The 19,726-nt window shown below is 26.7% G+C and overlaps 4 protein-coding genes across 4 annotated transcripts; all 4 read left to right on the top strand.

The window, feature by feature from the left end:
• Positions 1-8,177: 8,177 nt before the first annotated feature.
• On the top strand, positions 8,178-8,785 carry OCT59_015603 (uncharacterized protein; the record flags this gene model as incomplete). Its single annotated transcript, XM_025321712.2, has 2 exons — positions 8,178-8,618; positions 8,717-8,785. The coding sequence occupies 2 exons, from the start codon at positions 8,178-8,180 to the stop codon at positions 8,783-8,785; spliced, it is 510 nt and encodes a 169-aa protein (XP_025168129.1).
• A 1,639-nt stretch (positions 8,786-10,424) lies between these two features.
• OCT59_015602 (uncharacterized protein) lies at positions 10,425-11,066 on the top strand (the record flags this gene model as incomplete). Its single annotated transcript, XM_025333936.2, has 1 exon — positions 10,425-11,066. The coding sequence occupies one exon, from the start codon at positions 10,425-10,427 to the stop codon at positions 11,064-11,066; it is 642 nt and encodes a 213-aa protein (XP_025168130.1).
• Positions 11,067-14,940: 3,874 nt separating this feature from the next.
• OCT59_015601 (uncharacterized protein) lies at positions 14,941-16,830 on the top strand (the record flags this gene model as incomplete). The annotated part of the gene is made up of 4 exons (XM_066140133.1): positions 14,941-15,118; positions 15,194-15,680; positions 15,744-15,910; positions 16,061-16,830. 4 exons carry the CDS (start codon positions 14,941-14,943, stop codon positions 16,828-16,830), a joined length of 1,602 nt encoding a protein of 533 aa, XP_066002943.1.
• Positions 16,831-16,968: 138 nt separating this feature from the next.
• OCT59_015600 (uncharacterized protein) lies at positions 16,969-19,106 on the top strand (the record flags this gene model as incomplete). Its single annotated transcript, XM_066140132.1, has 4 exons — positions 16,969-17,190; positions 17,259-17,376; positions 17,493-17,712; positions 17,807-19,106. The coding sequence occupies 4 exons, from the start codon at positions 16,969-16,971 to the stop codon at positions 19,104-19,106; spliced, it is 1,860 nt and encodes a 619-aa protein (XP_066002942.1).
• Positions 19,107-19,726: the final 620 nt, after the last annotated feature.

Genomic DNA, 19,726 nt, shown 5'->3' with positions numbered 1-19,726 from the left:
AAGTTTAGAGAGTGAAAAATAGAAATCTATAAATTAAAAATAAAATATAGTTATCATAGTAAGAAATAAGAAAGCAAAGATGAAAGCAAAAAAAAGAAAAGGAAAAAATGACCTACTTTTGACGCAAAACCAGAAGAACTTAGAGATCTAAAAATAAAAGAAAGAGAGAAATTAGAAACGAAAAAGAAAAATATAGAAAAAAATTAGAAACAAAAGTGAAAAAATATTTGATTATCAATTTTGAGGTGATACTAAAAATAGTAAACTATTTTTATCATGGGATAAAGTTTTCTTTGTATAAATTATGTTTAAGGAAATATACGCAGATGACTATCTTGGCGAAATTTTTATGATTCGTAAAAATTTTGCCAACTTATCGTCAATAAATAGTTTCGGAATAACTTCGAATTGTAATAAATTTTGCCGTTACCAAATTATTATGATTTTAAATTAGATGGATGGGTTTTAGATGTAATAAATAATAATTTGAAATATGGAGTTAAATTATTAACATATGCAATTAAAGAACATAAGTTAGAATTACTTGATTACAAGCGAAGCGATGTTACAATTGTTACATGATCTACGTGCCTGATATATTGAATTTTTTCCTGATACAAAATTTTTTTGCCTGATACACGTATTTTTGCCTGATACACGATTCTAAAGTTCAATTGTACTATTAAATTTGTAGCAGAGCAATTTCAATGATAATTTAAACAATTAACAGTTAAATCATTAAATTTTATATTTTTGCATTAAAATAAAATGTTTATTACATGGGTAACAGTGATTGGTGGTAATTCCAGCAAAGTTTATAATTCTGGCCAGATTTAGATTTATAACAAAAATTTTGTGTAAAGTTTATCTGAAACCTCGTGATTTAGAATTTTGTAATTTGGGCCAGCGCTATACAAATCCAAATTACAAGTTATTAAAAATTAAAAATTAACCAATTTATACAAACTAGTTTAAAAAATATATTTTTATAAATTATATGTAAATTATTATGTAAGTTATATCAGTATTATTTAGAATCTTATTATATAATTTAAGAAACAGCAAATCAAAAGAAATATGACATATTAATAAATTTGGGCATAGCAAGTCATATGAAATATTGTAGCACAGAATATGTGTTAAAATATATAAAAATTTCTCATTATAAATCACTTCATTATAAAAATTGGTAACTATAGTCCAATTTACCAAATGTAAAATAATGAATAATATTCTATAAAGTTAAGCATTATTAAATATTAATACAGTTTTATTTTAATAATTAATAATTAAGTAAAGAAAATAATGGGAAATTAGTAATCATGTTTGTAATTATTCATCTTATTGTAAATGTTAATAGTTATGACTCATTATAAGTTATTTTATTGAAAAGAATATAATGGAAAATTAGTAATCAGGGTTTGTAGTTATTCATCTTATTGTAAATAGTAATAGTTAGTATGACTCATTATAAGTTATTTTATTGAAAAAAAGAATATAATGGAAAATTAGTAATCAGGGTTTGTAATTAATTTATCTTATTGTAAATGTTAATAGTTATGATTCATTATAAGTTATTTTATTGAAAAAGAATATAATGGAAAATTAGTAATGTTTGTAATTATTCATCTTATTGTAGATGTTAATAGTTATGACTCATTATAAGTTATTTTAATTGAAAAAGAATATTATGGAAAATTAGTAATCAGGGTTTGTAATTATTTATCTTATTGTAAATATTAATAATTATAACTCATTATAAGTAATAAAATATCAAGTAGATATTAAATATAATGTAAAAATTTCTTATAAATAGGAGTAGTTTTGGACCTTTATAGTCTTATAGAAAGGATACCACCTTATTATTAAACGAAATTTATTTTATTAACTGAAATTTATTTTATTATCAGGAAGATTTATTTTATTATCAGGAAGATACCACCTTATTCTTAACGCGAAATTTATTTTATTATCAGGAATATTAGGTGAGTTATTGTGTTCAATTGAGCTTTAATTGCAATGAAGGCTTTTTTACGATTTAGTTCATGGGTCTGCCCACGTATATATATGTCTAAGGTTTTCCAAATATATTTATTTGTCGGGATTCTTTGTGAGTCTAGATGAAATCTGGTATATATGCCTGAGTAAGCGTGGATGAGCGTTCTGATATCAGCCTAGTAATTCAATATCTCATTTATCTGAGTGATCATAGGATAACCTTTTATTTCTATTCATAGATTATTTAATTATCTTCAAGTTATTATCTCCAAGTTATTATCATCCAAGACAGGTAGAAATTCCAGAAATATTTTTAATTATTCTGATCGGGTGATACCACCTTATTCTTAACGAAATTTATTTATTATCAGCAATATTAGGTGAGTTATTGTGTTCAATTGAGCTTTAATTACAATGAAGGCTTTTTTACGATTTAGTTCATGGGTCTGCTCACGTATATATATGTCTAAGGTTTTCCAAATATATATATTTGTCGGGATTCTTTGTGAGTCTAGATGAAATCTGGTATATATGCCTGAGTAAGCGTGGATGAGCGTTCTGATAATAGTCTAGTAATTCAATAACTCATTTATCTGAGTGATCATAGGATAACCTTTTTATTTCTATTTATAGATCATTATTGATTATTTAATTATCTCCAAGTTATTATCATCAAGACCAGGTATTAAGCAAAAGTTTTTATAATCTAACTTCATTAAATTTTTATTTTTTGAATTTTTTGTAATTAGTTTTAACTTTATTATTAAATAAAGAGATAAAAATTATATGATATTAATATTTACAAAATTATTATTTGTTTTTTAATCAATATAATATGTAACTTAAGAATTAGTTAACATAAAGAAATAAAATATTATATTAATATTTACAAAATTATTATTTTTTTAAAAAAAATCAACATGTACCGACGTTGATAATAGAAAGATTATTAAGATTTTTCAATTAAATTAAATGCTGGATAAATTTAGAGATTTCAATTAAATAAGTAAATAATTTAATTAATATTAACGTTACGATAATATTCTGATTTTCAAATTCATAAAAATCAAAAAAAAAAATTGATATTTTTACAATATTTTACAAGAAAGTGTTGATTTAATAATAGATTATTATAACCAATCAAATCCATATCCGAAATTCTCTAAACAATCACCGGATTTTTGAATAAATAAATGGTTTGGTTATATTAATAATTTATTGAGTAAAATTAAGTATCAAAAGAATAATAAATGAAATAAATGAAATGAACAGATTCTAATACATTTTAATTGTTCAAATATTTTTCCTAAGTTGGTTATAACTTTAAGATTGAAATTATAAAATTTATAATTAATTAATAAGCCAAAATATTTGTAGTATTTATTGGTAATTATTTCTGCAAAATCATGTGCTTTGAATTAGAGATCAATTTTACAAACCGGTTTTGACAAAATTCGAAATTCAACTTCCCGTTTAATGATCGGCATAATTCTGGCCAGAATTATAATTGGCAAAATTCTGCCGATCCGTATAACTGCGTATCGAAAATAAATTGGACGATATAGTTTCAATATACTAACCAAATAATTTAGTATTATTTTGAAAGATAAAATTGTACTCTAATTTTGAAATCAAATTGATCATGTCATGCAGAGATATTAATGATCAGGCTAAAAAATAAAAAATTAATGTATTGGACGAAATTAGTCTTTAACCAGTGATTCAATTAATGCAATTTTTAAGCTTTCATTCTCCTCTTTTAAATGATTATAGAATCATATTCATAGCATACATGCATGTCAAATTATTTATAATTTTGCCATAAGAATTAGATTTGATTTTAATTTTAAATAGATGGATCATATTAAAGTCCCTCATTTTACTTTAAATTTTAATAAAATTTTAGAAACAGATATATTAAATTACCATTTGTTAATTTAGAATGTTTGAGTAATATTTATTATGTGAAATTTTAATCTGCCAAGACATTTGCATCAAAAAAATATATAAAAATGCTAAATTAATAAGTTATTACATATATAAGTTCAATAACAAATAGATTTAATAAAATAAATATGCTTAAATTACCAACTAGATGGCAAAATTTGAGGAATATTTTAATATGTAGAATTTTTCAAAAAATAAAATCTCACAACAGTACTTATATCGTGTGATAAATTGAAATGATCGGCAAAGTAATTGCAAATTATCATGTATTTTGAAGAGTAACGAATTATGTATTTTAATAGTTGCACAATTTCCTAACACTCACGTGAATTTAGTTATCCAAAATTTATTAGTAAATTGTGTCACATATCACAACGAAAGCAATGTCCAATTCTATACCAGGAAGTGTAAACTGCAGACACAAAACACCGATCCCAGTGAACTCTGTGTTATAGGACCGGAATGGGGTTATGGGGTGGTCATAACTTAGTACTGCTACGGTGCTACCAAATTCAATACCTTAATGGATTTTCTTTGACTACGCAATCTACAAACGTTTTTGTATGTTATAGGACTTATTTAAATAGAAAAAAAATCTCATGAACTACAGTATAATTATTGTCTTTGATCAGGTTAGTTATCTGATTTATCATTTATAACTCCCAAAAAGCACTGCGCTAAATCCTGATTAAAATTACCGACAAGACATTAATTGATGGAATCAAATCATCATCTCCCAAATCATCTTACTCAGACGTACCTTTAAAAAATAATCAGTCAGGATTTTTTTGACTATTATCTTTTCAACCAAATAGATGATTCCCTTTTTAAATCTTTCAAAGTTATTTTTTTTATTATTACTCTACCTCTCTTCCACTAATTTTGCTTTTCACTTTCCTCGGGCAGTAATTAATTTCTGTTGAAAAGTTCCTTAGCCATTGTTTTAACTGTACTCTGGGTTTGAAATAATCCAGTTCTTGTAAATCAGCTATAAATATGCTTGCAACTTTCTATGAGACATAAACCATTCAAGAAATTTTTGTCTTTTATTTTCTTGTGATATAAGATAAAAAGTTGATATGGGTATTTATTCCTATTGGTACTGCTACAAATACAATACTTTCAAAAAAAAAAGACAAAAAAGGAAACAAATAAAATCAGCAATTATACAATTACATAAATTAATGAATAAAGAGTAAATGAAAATTAAAAAATTATCATACCTTGGAGGTGTACGAAAAATTCAAAGTTGTACAAAATTTAAAGTTGTACAAAAATAGTTTAAATTTTTGTACGTACTATTATAATATTTATTAGATTTGTAAGCGTACGTACAATCAAAATATAAGGGCATACGTCCAAACTTTCATTAATACCTTTGGATTGGAATAAAGGTGATTCTATTGTCCCTTATTACTAAATTTATGACAAATTTTGAACCTTGATACCGAAAAAAGTCCGGCAGATGATAAATACTCTAATTGCTGCGAAAATTGCGAAGATTTACACTCGCAAACTTCTTTCATAATTTCTGTTTCTTTTAAGTATAAATTCTATTATAAATATAATGTTCTTTCATAAAGTCATCAACGATTAGATCATCTATCATCTATCATTATAATTTTTTTTTATTTATTATTACTTTTGCTTATCTTAAGCATATCATTTTCATTATCCCTCATTCTCTTGTAGAAACATCTCTTTTTTCATGGTGTATAACTGGAAGCTATTTTTCGCGAATACACAGTATATATTGTTCTTTGATGAAATTATTGGTTTAATACTCTTTCTCTGTAAATTCTTTACAACTGAAAAAAAGGATGAATTAAAGAGGTAACATTACGGCATATTATAACACTGCACTTTCCTTGGATATTCTTTTTTTTTTTTAATATTAAATTTGACATCTTTTTCCATGAATCCAATATGACAACTAATCTTACATACTATATATTTCGTTAATAAACACTTTCCAATCCCTAATAGGTACTGTAAGCCATATTTGCTTGAAGAAACTTTGACATTGGGAGGTTTAGTGTGAATACTACTGGATAAGATTGTTAAATTTGAATTTTAGATATAGTGTCGCCATTTCCAAAACTATACTGCAGAGCTGTATCTATAATAAAGAGATTATTTTAAATTTGCAAAATTTTGTGTACATGAAAGCCCAAGCTAAAAACAATATCTAATTGGTCGATAAGCGCGCGGGACAGAAAGACACTGAAGTAATGTACATAATAAAAATACACGAGCACATACTTTTTCTACCAAAATTAAAAGATGAAGTCTAAAATCATGAGTAACATTAAAAATAATCAAAATTAACGGGTACATTTTTGAAGGTTAACTTCGATTTTCATTATTGGCACTGCAAGTGATGAATCCTTTAATAGTTAAATTTCTTTTTACTTTAGTAAAAAAAATTCCATCAAGTGGACTTAACATTTACGTTATGAGAATCTAAGAATAAATCATATTCGGAGATAACAAAATAACATAAAATGTGATGTTAAAAAAATACTCATTTATATAATTAAAAAATTCTTCTGACGTTTAGAATAGATTTCGTGAATTGTGTAAAGTGGAACACGTGATAAGTTGTAAGTTCAAATGGCCATTTGTGTGACTAATCCAATTCCGGTTAATGAGATTTTGACAAATATATCGATATTGGTTTGTATGAATTTCCTCTTCCGATCTTTAAAAAAAAACCGAAAAAAAATATTAAAAAAAAAATTGGTTAAAAAAAAAATAAAAAAAAAAGTTTTTTTTAAAACTATTTTTTTTTTCCTTTTTCTTTTAAACGACTTTTTTCTTCTTCAACCTTTCCTTTTTCGGGTTTGATTTTTTCTAAAATCAAAAATTTTTTCAAATATTTTTAATTTTCCTTTATAATCTATACTATATTTTTTTTATAATTATTATATATATAAATACTGTATATTATTGTTTATATTGTTTTTCGGTTCCCGCCTTACGTGATCGATATTCGACATGGAATTTACCTAGTGAATTTATTAAGTATGGGCCGCAGTATTATATTTAGTTTAGATACTTAAATTTTATTTTATTTTCTGCGGCCGGAATGACGTTAAACTATCATATGTGTTTGTTTACGAATTATTTTGGTCTATTCATTTGTATATTTATTTGGATTAGTAATATTGAAAAGGATCAGTATGATTATCACAAAGGAAAGAAATGTAGATCAATGGAAATATGAACTACGGAATGATGATCATTGTGATAACAGATAATGACATTGGAATTTAAGAATTTAAGAATTAACATTAACAATGAGAAGATAATTTTATATTCAGGAAACTATATAGAATGTATGAGAATAATTAAATAATTGATAAATATTAGTAAGTGGGAAATTTGATAATATTTTATTAAAAATTTTATTTTGTTCCGATGAGGTATTGAAAATTTATTAATAAGTATGAAATGAGAATTATTATTTACTTAGGGGAAACTATCGAAGTTTGGAATTCAAACGTTAGGATAATAAGAATTTATTAGTGATATTGAGATATTTGGAAGAAGGAGTTATATTTTTATTAGTTTATTTTAATTTCTTTATATTTTATTAGAACTAAGCGTGAACTCGGGATATTAATTAGTAATTATGTATATTTTATTGTTATGAATAAAGAATTATTTTGTCAAGGATGAGATGGAAAACGTGACTTATTACGGGCTCATACCTTACAACATGCAACTATTTTGAAAACGGGTAATAATTATTATTTTTAACGCAGTACAAAATGAGAAAATTAAATTATCTTTTTTGGTAACAAAACATTTGTATTTGTTAATGAATAAGGTAATTTACGCCGCAAGACACGATGATCCGGACAAAAGTATCCAGCCATACCCCTATTGTGATAGTCTCGCTCATCAATCACATGAAAATCCTTCAATAACAAATAATATAAATATATATAAAAATTATTTTCATGTTTAAAAGTCTACTATTTTAAAAAGTAGTTTCTCCCGGTTATTGTGAAAATCATTTAGTTTTTTGTTAATAAAAAACAATGTTTTTGTTGAAAAAAATAATATTAAAACTTTTAATAAAATGGTTTTGTTTGTATTTTGAGATATCTGCTAAATTAATTATAAATACTCCCCTTTTTCGAGTTCGAATTTTTCAAAAAAAAAAAAAATTAAAATATTTTTTCCTTCTTAAATAATAATAATAAATCATCTAAATCCTTCTCAAAATGGAAACGCAAAGGCAAAATTCCATCAGATATTCAGTCGTTTCGACCACTATTGAAATTTCTAAACATATCGAAATTGGTAAATTAATTGGTCGTAAAGGACGTAACCTAAAACCCATTGCTGAAAAGACTGGTACACATATACATGTGATCGACAACACAAATCCAGCACAGATTGGAATTAAAATAATTAAAGGTAGAGTTGGAAATAGTTCTCCTGGGAAGAGGATCGACGAAGCAAAATTTCAAATTGACAAGTTACTAGAAGATATTGAGACAAGAAATCGAAGAAAAGATATAGAAAAAGAGGAAAAAAATGTTAGAATTTCAGATAATGGTAACCATCAACAAGCAACACCAAGAAATCATAAAGATAACGATCCGAAGGAAAAAAGAAAAAAGTTTAAACGAAAAATGCCGCATACGACCAAAACACGACAAGTAAGATATTTCAAAAATTTATGAATTTGTTAACATTTTATTTGATGATTTTTTTATTAATATAAAATATTCTTCATTCTCCTCCGATAAATGTTTAGTCACGAAATAAGGAAAATGTTAAAAGAAACGTTCCTGTAAACCACATGAATCACAATCAATCCAATTAAACCTTTTTTTTTTTCTTTTAATTTTTATTATCAATTATCAATTATGTAATTTTTTTCATTTTATTATCACTCAATTAAGCATTTATTTTTTATCATTTATTTCAGTCTTCATTATTTATTATTTATGCATTTTTTTTAGTTATAGAAAATATCCTTATATAAACTTTTTTTTTTAAAAAAAAATAAAAGAATTCCTAACCAAAATAGGTTAGTATTCAAAAATCAAAAATCAATTAGTCACTCTTTCTAGTATTCACTGAGAAAAATGTTTCATCATAACGAAATTCAATTTCGTCACTAAGTAGTTAAAGCCGCTCCTTAAAATCTCCTTTCTTTAGAAGTATTATATTATATTGATTTTTTTGTTTCGTGAGTCTCATATATTTTTTTACGTTAAAAAAAAATTGTTTTCATTATCTAGTAATATATAACTTAATACCCACATTTTAAGAAATAAAACATAGGTATATCAAGTGTTTGGTCTGCTGGTCACGTAATTGGCGAGAGAAAGCTTGAAATCATGTGATTATTTAATATTAAAATATAAGTGGAAGCAAAGTCTTTTTGAAAGCTTACTACTTAAATCATTAGGATGTATGTGTTATAGTTGGGTATAGCGGAGATGGTGGTAATGGCTTTGCATTATCTGATTAATTTCATCAAGTTTTTTTTTTATGTTGACGTTCAAATCACTGCAAAATTTTTTCCTGTGATCCTTGCATAATCTGGCGAGGGTATACTAAAATCAATACAGTATAAAGTGTATAACTAAATGCGAAAATTACTATGACATATAATTTTTATGATTATTCCTGCGCTGAGCTTTCTTTTTTATATTCTAATTAATGTGATTCCGATTCATTATTAGATTTCCGTTCTGGAACGTTATTTTTCAAGTAAGTGAAATTATTAAGTACGTGAAGTTACTAGATTATTCTTTAAGCATCTGGTACTAACATTTAGATTCCGGAAAAATTAATTTCTGAAAGCGTAGTAGCCGTAGTACCGATTAAACTTCTAGAAGATTCTTCAATAATGGATGATCCTTTAATCGTAGCAATGATCTTCTGAAGGTGTAACAAATAATTAGCTTCTAGATGATCCTTTAAGTGTGAATTACTTTTTTTTTATTTTAAACATTTAATCCTTTAGAAATACGTCAAATAATATTCAACAATTGGATTTTATCATAGCAATAATATTATTAAATTTCGAAATATAATTCCTTGTTATTTTAGAGATAAATTATTACTTTTTTTTTTAAAAAAAAAAATTATTCGTGAATTGACAATGTTACACAAAACAGAATTCGAAGATCGTTTCATGGAATTTCCTTTTTGTTGTATGAATATAGTAAGTAATTCATTTATCGTCCCCGCGTCATTCTTTTCGGACAATGATCTCCGTTATTTGAATATCTTTTAACAATAAACATTACAATAACATTTAATACGTAATTGAAAATTTAAACAAATACAAAATAAATATAAATAAATAAATAAATAATATACTTTTGCTTTTGTTAAAAGAAAAGATGATTTTCATTATAAATATACCCTTCGTTACTTTTTATTTTAACATAGTTGGATAAAAAAAAAATAAAAAATAATTTTAAATTTCTTTTCACTTTCTTTACAAAATGTCAAAACAAATTCAAAAATTATCAATTTCGATCCCTCAAAATGTTGAGATCGGTAAATTAATTGGTCGTGAAGGACGTAACCTAAAACCCATTTCAGAAAAAACTGGTACCTATATTTATATTGATACAAAAATAAATCCTGCACAAATTAAAATTTATATTAATAAGAAAAAAGAAAATCCTCCATTTGAAAATAAAATTAATGATGCAAGAAATCAATTAAATAATTTGATGAAAAATATTTGTCAATATAAAACTCATTCTTTTAAACATAATGAACAAGTCAAGTATAGATCACCAGTTAAAGAAAAAGAGAAAACGGAAACTTCATCGATAACAGCAAATATAATTAACGAAGATTTACCAGAAAAATTTTCACAAACCATTTTTAAAGAGAGACGTAATAAAGATATGATTAAAAAATTACCAATTTCCGATGATCGAATGTGTTGGTATGGGGCTAATTGTAAAAAAAATTTTTGTAGATTTAAACATCCACAATATATTATAGATCATCACTTAATATTAAAATATAAGAAAGAAATTGAAACAAAAAAACATAAAAGAGATTTTAAAAAGGAATCTAGAATTTTTTTACATAAATATAGAAATAGAGAATTATTAAAAAAATTTTTATAAAGGTATGATAATTATAATATATATTCACTTTTGGGATTACTTTATATAATATTTCAATTTTTAAATTTTTTTTAGTTAAGGAAAATATGAATTTATAATATAATAAGTTATATCTATTAAGCATTTAATTAAAATTATTAATAGAATTTTTTATTTTTTATTTTATATTCTTAATGGAATAAACAAATTAAATATGATAAATATAAATAAGAATAAATTACATCAAATACGTACTTTTTTTTGCAGTGACTCCTATAGATATATTTTGTAATATTTATAATTATTCGATCACGTTAAATTTTTTTTTTTAAAAAAAAAAGTTGCAATGCATTTCTTTATTAATTATACCAGGGCATACATTAATGTCAAAAATACCTCGAGGCATGTTACCAGCCTATTTTGTAAATTGTGTATCCACAGCTGGAAACATTTAACTTCATAAGGAAAATAGTTATTAAAATCTCATCTGTAGTAGTATAATTAAAGTAGAAATGAACGAAAAATTTCCATTTGCGTTTAATGCAATATTCCCTATACTGTTTCGTTTTGTGTTACATATAAAAATCATCTTCCCAAAACATATACATATCCTCTCGGAAATACAAATGCCCATGTCACGTTCTCATATTTCACTATTTTTACTCGTCGTTTACGATATAGATTATCATAAGGCATAACACCGAGTGAAACACTGAAAAAATGTTTAAGGTGTCATATGATTTAGGTAACTATACGTAATTTTTGAAGCAGTTTCCGACCAATAAATAAGCCAGAAATTTAATAATCGTTGCAATAATTATTCCATATTCCCATTTCTAAATAAACATTTTTTGTAAAAAAGAGGATGTGACGATTGTGATGCTCATTCAATTTTTGTACTACGTGTACAGTATATGCGCAGTTCTGTATTTTTCGACATAAGGCAATTGTGACCCATGGGTCACAGTGACACAGTCTCGAGGTTGAGAATTTGTAACCAAGAAATCCATTGTACAACCGTTTCGGTATTTTTTTTTTTTTTTTTTAAAAAAAAAAATAGTAACGCACTTTATTGAATTATCTGGATCCAAATAGGATCGTATAATTACATTAAAAGCACTTAGTTATAGGGTGTAGAAAGTTTATCTTTCTTAGCTCTAAGTATTCGGATCAAGAATTCTAATTTAAAGTTTAACTAATTGTGTTTGACTAAAAATTAATATTGTTTTCTCTAAACTACGCTACTATACTACGCAAAAACTAAACTAGTTTACACCAGACGCCATCTAAATCTATATATACAAAAAAAAAAGTGAAAAAAAAGGCTAATCCCTTAAAACCACAGAAACGTCATGGATAGATCCCGCTTGACAAAAAGGTCTCGACCTAAGCCAGTCCCAACTGGCGTTCACTAAATCTAAAAGACACCCTCAACCAAATCTACAGTTTACCATTTAGAGCAAAGCTAGACTAACCTGAAAAAAAAAAACCAATAAATAACCCAACAATCCAAAAATATTTACACGAAGAAAAAAAAAGATGGCTATATAAAAAAAAAAAAATTTCTCTCTGAAATGACGTCATACCCGTTTGGCCTTGCACCCCGGTTTTGTGGGCGCGGTTTTTTGTGTCACGGGGGTGACAAATAAATTTTTGACACTAAAAAAAAACTAAGTCCCTCAGATACTTAATGTTTTTGAACTCGTGGCTGCACGTGATCAGTGACACTTAAATGTCACTTGTTCCTTATATGGAAAGATCGACACAAACCGCGCCCACAAAACTTGCCTTTTGGTAATTCCTAGGGGATAGGTAAATAAACGGGGGGGCCAACTCAAGGTTACACAGGCTGATCAGTGATCGGACAGAACTGAAGCCTCATATGAAAAACATATAAAATTATATGATAATCTTTGTAAAACGCTACTTTACTTAAGTAAAAGCCACGAATACCAATTAATGATTATTCAAAAAAAAACCACCCCGAAAACAATGTAACGCGTGACTATCTCCAGTATAAATTTTATTGCAGTTCGTCTTTTAGTTCTTTAAAAAAACTGGATCAGTGAACTAGATACCTTTTAATTAGACAAATATTAGAGATAACTTGGAGAAATGGTGAATTGCAAAAAGAAACTAACGCTGTTACTATTTTTTTTTGAAATAAATTGTAATATTTTTATATTTCTATGACTAACAGAATCAAGAAAAATGATCTTTTAAGGGTACCAGTGATTCCCCACCAGTAAAAAAGCAAAAAAAGATAGAAACACTGCAAGAACTTGTGCATATCAGGCCTGATCTCAAAGGAAAAACAGTTTATTTTTTCCCGGCATTGGATAAATACTTTGAGGGCGTGATAATGTTTGACGCTGAGATCCCCCAATTCCCCCTGTCATCAATTTACAAGGTTGCCACATCGAACGGGCATTCTCATGGTCGAACGAACGAATGAGCGAACAAACAAACGAACGAACGAGCAATCAAACGAACAAACACGTGATCAAAACATAATTAACGAACAACAACATCAGCGAACAATATACAACAACATTCTTGGTTCACAAAATAAATAGCGTTAGTAATATAAAGCGTTGAACGGTATAAAATAAAATTAACTTCTCTGAATTTTTCTCAATTTATATCCACTTTCGATTTCAAACTGCGATAGCTCTCGCTACGAATTATTATCTTCCAAAGGTATATATTTAATTCATCTTAAATTTTCATTAATTAAAATTAATTAATCAAACATTAATTAAAGTTTAGGGCGAACCTATTACCTTTAATTAATATTAAACTTCATTAATAATTAAAAAATAAAACTTATATTTTATTGAGTTCTGTGGATGCGAACTATGGAATTACCTTGAATTCCGTTCTCTATATATACAATTTTTATGCTACTTTCTATTCTATCTATATACTATCTTTTCTGTTCTTTATATATTATCTTTGAACTATCTTTCTAATATACTATCTATATTTTAAATACACTATCTTTTAATATGCTATCTTATATATTATTTTATATATTATCTTTTCTATTATTCGAATATTACATCGTAAAGAAATAATTTATAACCCATCCTTTGTGGCTGTGTTATCTTTATATATGTTCTTTTTAATATGTTATCTTTTATATTCCATCTTTATACTTTCTTTTCATATTATCTTTTATATTATTTTGTATTCTTTAATCTTTCCGACATTATTTTATATGTTCTTTTAATCTACTTTATGTGTTTTGCTTATAATCTATCTTTTGTGGCTTATAATTATTCTTTCTTATCATTCTTATTGTTAAAGATCGCTAAGCCGCAAATGATCGACTCTATTTATCCTATTGGTTCTTTGTCAATCATTCAATAAATATTACATCATGTAGATCATTACTCTTCTTAAATGTTTATCCTTTTCGGCTAATTATTTATCCATCCACACCAATCCACGATTAATTTGTTCGTTCTTAATACTTGATAATTACATTTGGCGGTTGAATTTTATCATCTTTTCGTGCTTGATATTCGGCCGTTTACAACGCAAAGGAAAAAAAAGCTTATATATACAGTGTTAAGAATGATCGAAAGTATGATACTTTCTCTAAATGGATAACTGCACTAAAAAATTTAAGATTATTTAAAGGACATAGGTCAGCTTTGCAACTATTTTTTTGGAACCAAATCCTAATAGCCCATCAATTGCATCAATTCTTGGTGAATCAAATTATTCTTCATACTGGAAAACATCTACGTATACAAGTCTTTAGGAAATTTTTTTGTTAATTCAAAAAAAGATTTTTCTAGAGGGAATATTTTCGGGAACTATAGTACAAAAAATTACTGATGGTCTTGAGTTTCGTTTTTTTGGAAGAGAGGGACAATTAGAGAAGAAAATGATAATTATAGCTAAAGGTGTTTTACTTGGATATGAAGTTTGTGTTTTTGATAAAATATTACAAGAAGCACATCTTCCTTTTCCTGCCAAACCAATGAAAAGATCTCTTGACGAAATAAAAATCCTTACACAATATATTTTTTCTCTTAGAATTTGTTATGGACAAAACACTAATGGTAATTTAAAAGTTATTACTATATAATTTTATATATGTATATATATTTTTTTAAACAAATATTTTGAAATTTAAGGTTTTAGTGATGTAGTATACATTCGAGGAACTCAGCTTATTAATAATGCACAAACTACCAATAAAGAGCACGTTCCTTTTGCTTTTTTGGAAAAACAAGGTCAACCAGGTGAAGCATACCGACGTATAGACTGCATACTTGTGAAAAAATTACAAAAAACAATGCAGCAAATTCGTCAAAGATATTTGGCTGGCATAAATTCTGTGAAAGTCATACATGCATCTAAAGATGTTCTTGCAGAAAAAGTTAATGAACAACGAAAAATTATTAAATTGAAAAATGAAACAATCTCAAATATAAAAGAACGATTGCAAGAAAAAATAGAAAAAGAAGAAATACAAGTGTCAACTAAAATTGCAAATGTTGTTCATACTGTTTCTGAAAATATTGCTAGCAAAAATGTAGATATTTCAAACTTGCATCCTATTTTTCAAGAACTTATTCACATTCAAGCAAAAAAGCTGAATGGAACAAGATATCATCCAATGTAAGTAAAACAAATAATGGTAATTCATTTGCAAAAAAAAAATTTAATATTTCTTTATTGCAGGTTTTTGCGCTGGGCTATATCTGTATATAGTAAATCTGGATATGCGGCTTATAATGCAATGAAAACAATTATGCGTTTACCATCAATCTCCACACTTAAAAGTTACATAAATGAAAATGAACAATGTTCGGGATGGCAAGACAAAATTGCTCATCAAATGTTAGCAAGTTTAACAACAAATAAAGTTTGGGGATATGGATGAATAGGGTTTTTTTCACATGATTCATTTAAAATTCAAAAAGGTTATTTATTTATTTTTAACTGTTTTTAAACAAATACATATAACTAACTTTGAAATAAATTATTTGAAATTATAGGTCTTCTTTGGAGTCAACGTGAAAATTGTTATGTTGACTATTTGGATTTTGAAGATGAAATGCAAGAATATCAAGAATTTGCCATACAATGTCAACATGAAATATTAAAAGAAAAGAATTCCCTATCTAATTCTATATCTGAAAAACAGGATCGCAAACTTGCAACTCAAGTTCACCAATTTGTTTGGCATTCAATAACTCATAATTTTTCTTTTCCTATATCATATTATGGCATTAATAATATGACAGCACATAACTTAAACACATTGATTTTTAGTCTTGCAGCAAAATTAGAATGTATAGGTATACATACAATTGGTTCAATTTGTGATGGAGCAGGTGAAAATAGAAACCATATCAAAAGTTTTGATTGGTATGCATCAAAGTGGTCATCTGGTGATCTTGTAGAAGTTAATTTCAGAAAAGACAAAAAATCTTATCATGTAGCAGAAATTGTAGATAGCAATTTTGAAAAGATAAAGTTTACTGTACGTCAGCTTGATTGGGATAGTTTTACAAAAATTACAATTGATCGAGCTTTTATTCGTCCACAAACACCTTTAAAATCAGAATGGAATATTAATGAATTTTGTGAATTTAAAAATCCAAAAGATAATCAATGGTATTTAGGAAAAATTACAAATTTTGATTCTATTACATCAATATTTACTGTAGAAATTCCTGGATCAAAAAATAAACCTATTGAAGAATGGCAAGTTTTTAATCATCATATTAGTGAATTTCTTCGACCTGTTCATGATATTGAATGACTTTCAACAAATTATAAAACAATAAATCCTATTACTGGAGAAGATTGGTTCTTTATTAGTGATCCTACACATGTATTTAAGAAATTAAGAAATAACTTATCAAAAAGCCATATAGATGAAAAAAATTCCAGAGAAATAATGTTTAATGGAAAGGAGATTAGTTGGAAGCACATAAAAGGCGTATATGATCATACAATTAAACATGCAACAGCTCAAGCTACAAAACTTACAAAACATCATATATGGTTAACTTCATGGAGCAAGATGCGTGTTGATCTTGCAGAACATACTATATCAAAAGAAGTTGAAGATGCATTGGCATCTATTGATGAACTTAAAAAAATCTCAGAAGGAACAAGAGTAAGTACAAAATAATTATTACAATTAATATAATTTTATAATTTTTAAAATATTTACTTTTTTTATAGGAATTTATTAAATATTCACGAAAATATCGTCAAATTATGCATAGTAAAATCGGTTTTCAATCTTTAGAAGATCCACGTATTAATACTTTAAAAGAAATATATAATTGGTTTGTAGATGGTAATAAACAAAAAAAGATCCTAAAGAATGGATTTCATCACAATGCCAATTTGATTTGATTTTATCTATTAATGGATTTCTTGGAATGATTAACTATTTTTTGAAAAAGTATCCAGGTTCAATGATTCAACCAAGACGCATTTCACAAGATATGCTTGAAGAGCTTTTTGGTAATATTCGTGAACTTGGTAGGGACTCCTCAACACATACTCTCAAATCTTATGGACATGCTCTAAATAAATATCAAGTGACAGCATTAGTTTCATCTGAAGTAAAAAGTATTAATTATGGAAAAGCTGATAGTACTGGAGCTGGCATTACTACATTAGAAAGAAGGTATATATTATAATTTTATTTAACACATATCCTTACTTGTACGCTATTGTCCCTATTCATACAAATATTATCTAAAATATTATTTAACAATTAGAGACTATCGAAAAGATAAAAAAATTTCAGTAAAAAATGATGAAAATATTACCGATCAGAAGCACTTTATCCGTTTGGCACAATTATCATCTCTTTTTAGTAATGTCTTTAAAAACCTTTTCGCAGACAATTTGATTATGGGGAGAATTGAGATTCCGTTAGAATCACATGATGAACACGTTAATCAAGAAAATGTTAGAATTGCTTTCTTTCAAAAGGAACGATGTAATCTTATAGAAACTATACTTTACCAGGATTCTATTGATAAATTACTACATAAATGGCAAGACATTATTAAAAAAATGGCGAGTGAAGCTATTCCAAAAAAAACAGGAATTCAATGGTTAGCCAGTTGGAGTTCTCACCTTGAAATTTATCTTAATAATTATCAATGTTCAGGGATTTGGTATCAAGACTTTCTTTTTATAACTAATTTAAATGATTCTCCAACTCAAAGGCTTGTTGCATACTTACTTTTACAAAATGTAATCAAACTCACTTTTAGTAAGAAAACAACACCAAATAGTATACACACTCATTTTTCGGCTGATTCTTATCTGGAACCTGAAAAAATTCTTGTTTTAGAACCAGCTGAAGCATTAAAGTTTTCTTACATCATTGGATGGGTTATATATAAATTAACAAAAAGTGATAAAATAACAAGATCACATCCCAAATTTGATATCATTCGTGCTCACCTCATGATTCTAAGCTCAAAACAAGTTGTCTATGAAAAAGATGTTCGATCACAGACGACAAATGTAGTTCCAGGCCAAGATTTTTTAAAATTCATGTACAAAATGGAGTCATTAATAATATTGTTATTTGAAAAGCACAAAGAACTTGGTCCCAATATTCTGCATTATATAAATAATAGTTTAATGTGCAACTCACTATTGTTAGGAGCTTTTAATGCACTTTTTAATATTTCCAGTCAAATGCTCTCTATACACGAACCTGAAAAACAGGAATTAAAAGATGATGCTAAAAATTTTCTTTACGAACGAATTATTTCTATCTATATGAAGAGTAGGCAAAAGTCTTGGCGAAAATTCAATGATCTCATTCCTGAGAAAGGCACCTCAAGTCTTAGAGAAAACCTGAAAGCCATGCGAAATGATATTCAAAATTCATCCAAAACCTCCAAAACTAAAAATACACATACATTGATGAAAAAATCTAATGTTCCAAAGGATCCTATTCTTGCATTAGTACAGCTTCAAATCTGGGTAAAATTGGATGGCGCTGAAGAAGAATTTTCAAAAATGTTTTTAGTAAGTGAGTTACAGTGGTTACTTTAGGCCTTTGGGGACAAAGCAAGGTACAAGAAAAAAAAAAGTTTAATACCTTTAATTTTGGATCACCTTAAAAAAGAAACTCCCTTCTCCAATGAAGCCATATCAAAAGGACAAATTTTTGTAGAATAGTAATATAGCGAAGCCAAAATTTACAGAATAAAGTACTTGTTAAAGCCAAAATTCACGCAATAAAAGTATGAAACGATAAAATGATAACTTTTCAATATGTTTTTATAAATTAACAAGAAAAAAAGTAACCCTTGCAAAGCTACAGTGGTCTGATTTTGATAAAAACAATTTGTTTATTTAGAGCTAGCATAAATGGTCTTAGTTTTTGAGATCGGCTGCTTTTCTATGTATATGTGGCGAGAAAAACTAAAAAAACTAAATTTTTAATATCGAGGCTTCGCTTGTGTAACCAGTTTTAGGGTAGTCTTACCACACCACCCTCGGTTACACAAAATATTTGTTGGGGTGTGATTTCTGAGGTTGTGACAAATAAGGATCAGGCTAGTAAAAAAAACTAAGTCCCTCAGATAAATATAAAAAATGCGAACGCGGATATCACGTGTAAGGTTGCTTGTCTAAACCTCTTCAAAATCCTACGATTAGTTTCATCAAAA

The sequence above is a fragment of the Rhizophagus irregularis genome, chromosome 23, assembly GCF_026210795.1.
Source record: "Rhizophagus irregularis chromosome 23, complete sequence".
Lineage (NCBI taxonomy): Eukaryota > Fungi > Glomeromycota > Glomeromycetes > Glomerales > Glomeraceae > Rhizophagus > Rhizophagus irregularis.
This window is presented reverse-complemented; position numbering and strand designations above follow the sequence as displayed.